General features: G+C 54.8%; 1 protein-coding gene across 1 annotated transcript; it reads right to left on the bottom strand.

Moving 5' to 3' along the window:
• LOC121871684 (protein snail homolog Sna-like) lies at window positions 1–1,323 on the bottom strand. The gene has a single exon (XM_042374098.1). It carries the CDS (start codon window positions 1,270–1,272, stop codon window positions 217–219), a length of 1,056 nt encoding a protein of 351 aa, XP_042230032.1. The 5' UTR covers window positions 1,273–1,323; the 3' UTR covers window positions 1–216.
• Between the last annotated feature and the right edge of the window lie 334 nt (window positions 1,324–1,657).

Genomic DNA, 1,657 nt, shown 5'->3' with positions numbered 1-1,657 from the left:
TTAAATTCAAATATATTTTATTACAGTATAAAAAGTAGTAGTAATACATAATCTCTTTGGCTTGGTGGTCCCGAGGGACGAATATGGCTTATTATCTAGACTAGTGACCATCATAGGAACACAACAGGGTGGTGAGCACGCTGACTAGCTGGGGACTAGGCCGCCCCGCGCCGCGGGGCAACTTCAAGAGAATCTGGGGGAGGAAGGTGACAGCTGCTACTGGTCGGCCTCTGGGGGCTGTTCCTGGGGCTGTTCCTGATGGTGGGGTCTGGCGGGGCAGGCGGCCTCGGTATGCTTGTTAAGGAGGGACATCCTGGAGAAGGTCTTATGGCAGGTGACACACGCGTACTTCTTGACATCAGCGTGAGTCTGGAGGTGTGCCCGCAGGTTGCTGCGGTCAGCGAAGCAGCGGTCACATTGCGAACACTGGAAAGGCTTCTCACCGGTGTGGGTCCTGATGTGGCCCTGCAGCAGCCAGGGCCGCGAGAAGGCCTTGCCACAGAGCTGACACTTGCAAGGCAATGTGTGGGTGCGGATGTGCATCTTGAGGGCACCCAGACTTGTGTACACTTTGTCGCAGTGTTTGCACGCGAACGACTTGGCGCCCAGAGCTGCACAGTGGAACTGCTTGTGCTTGCTCAGCCCAGAGTACGTGGAGTACGACTTGCTACAGTCACTGCAGGAGTAACGTGCCTCTCGTCGCTGCCTGGGAACTCCCACGTCGTCTTCGGACTCTGAGGCGGTGGAAGAGCAGGTGGAGACAGGGGAGATGAGGGCGGAGGTGTCTGGATAGCAGTGGAATGGCACAGGACTGACTGCCAGATGTTCTGAGGTAACAGGCGAGGCCTGGGGTGAGGGCGGCAGGTAGGGCGTCGTCCACTGGGGCAGAGAGGGCCGAGTCTCCACCCGCCGGGGCTCCACAACGTCCGAGGTAGACTTGAAGAGCTGGAGGTAGTACTCGGCCAAAGAGGGTAGACTCTCGGCCACACGAGCTGCAGGGGGTGACGAAGGTGTGTGGCGAGGCACTGTGTGGAGCACTGTGGGCACTGCGGTGGTGGGTAGGGAGGGGGAGGAAGGCCACAGAGGGGCTGTGGCAGGTGGGCACACTGTGGACGCTTCTGCAGGAGACTCCAGGCGGGGCCGTTTCACACTAAGATCCTCGGGTTGATCCTGCTCCGGGGGAGACGTGGCTGGTTCGTTGTATAGGGCCAAAGGCCGTTTCTTGAGCGGGCAATGCGCATAGTTGCGCTTAACCATGAATGAGCTTGGCATGGTTTCTCTCACAACTCACTATCAAGCACGAGGTGTGTAGTTGACTCTAGTGCAGGTCTAACTGTTCTGTTTTGCGCGACGCGTGCGATGCCTTATATACCGTCGAGGGAAGCAGGTGCAGATGGAGCGTGCCGTCGGCCAATCAGGTGTGGAAGGCGGGGCTTCACCGCTCGTGCCTCGTAAGAACTTGCTGCCAAAGAATGAATTCATATGGATACTAGTTAGTAAGAACATATTTCTGTATCAATTTAGTACTTAAAACGTAAATTCTAAACAATATTGGTCATTTTAGAAAGCAACTTTTCAAATCAAAGGATAAATGATTATGAATAAATTGATACTTTAATCTAGCCTAATAGTATCTGGCAAGTACAGGCGCTACGCT

Source organism: Homarus americanus, unplaced genomic scaffold, assembly GCF_018991925.1.
Source record: "Homarus americanus isolate GMGI-L3 unplaced genomic scaffold, GMGI_Hamer_2.0 scaffold39675, whole genome shotgun sequence".
Taxonomy (NCBI): domain Eukaryota; kingdom Metazoa; phylum Arthropoda; class Malacostraca; order Decapoda; family Nephropidae; genus Homarus; species Homarus americanus.
The sequence above is the reverse complement of the archived record's forward strand: the minus strand, read 5'-3'. Positions and strand labels throughout refer to the sequence as shown.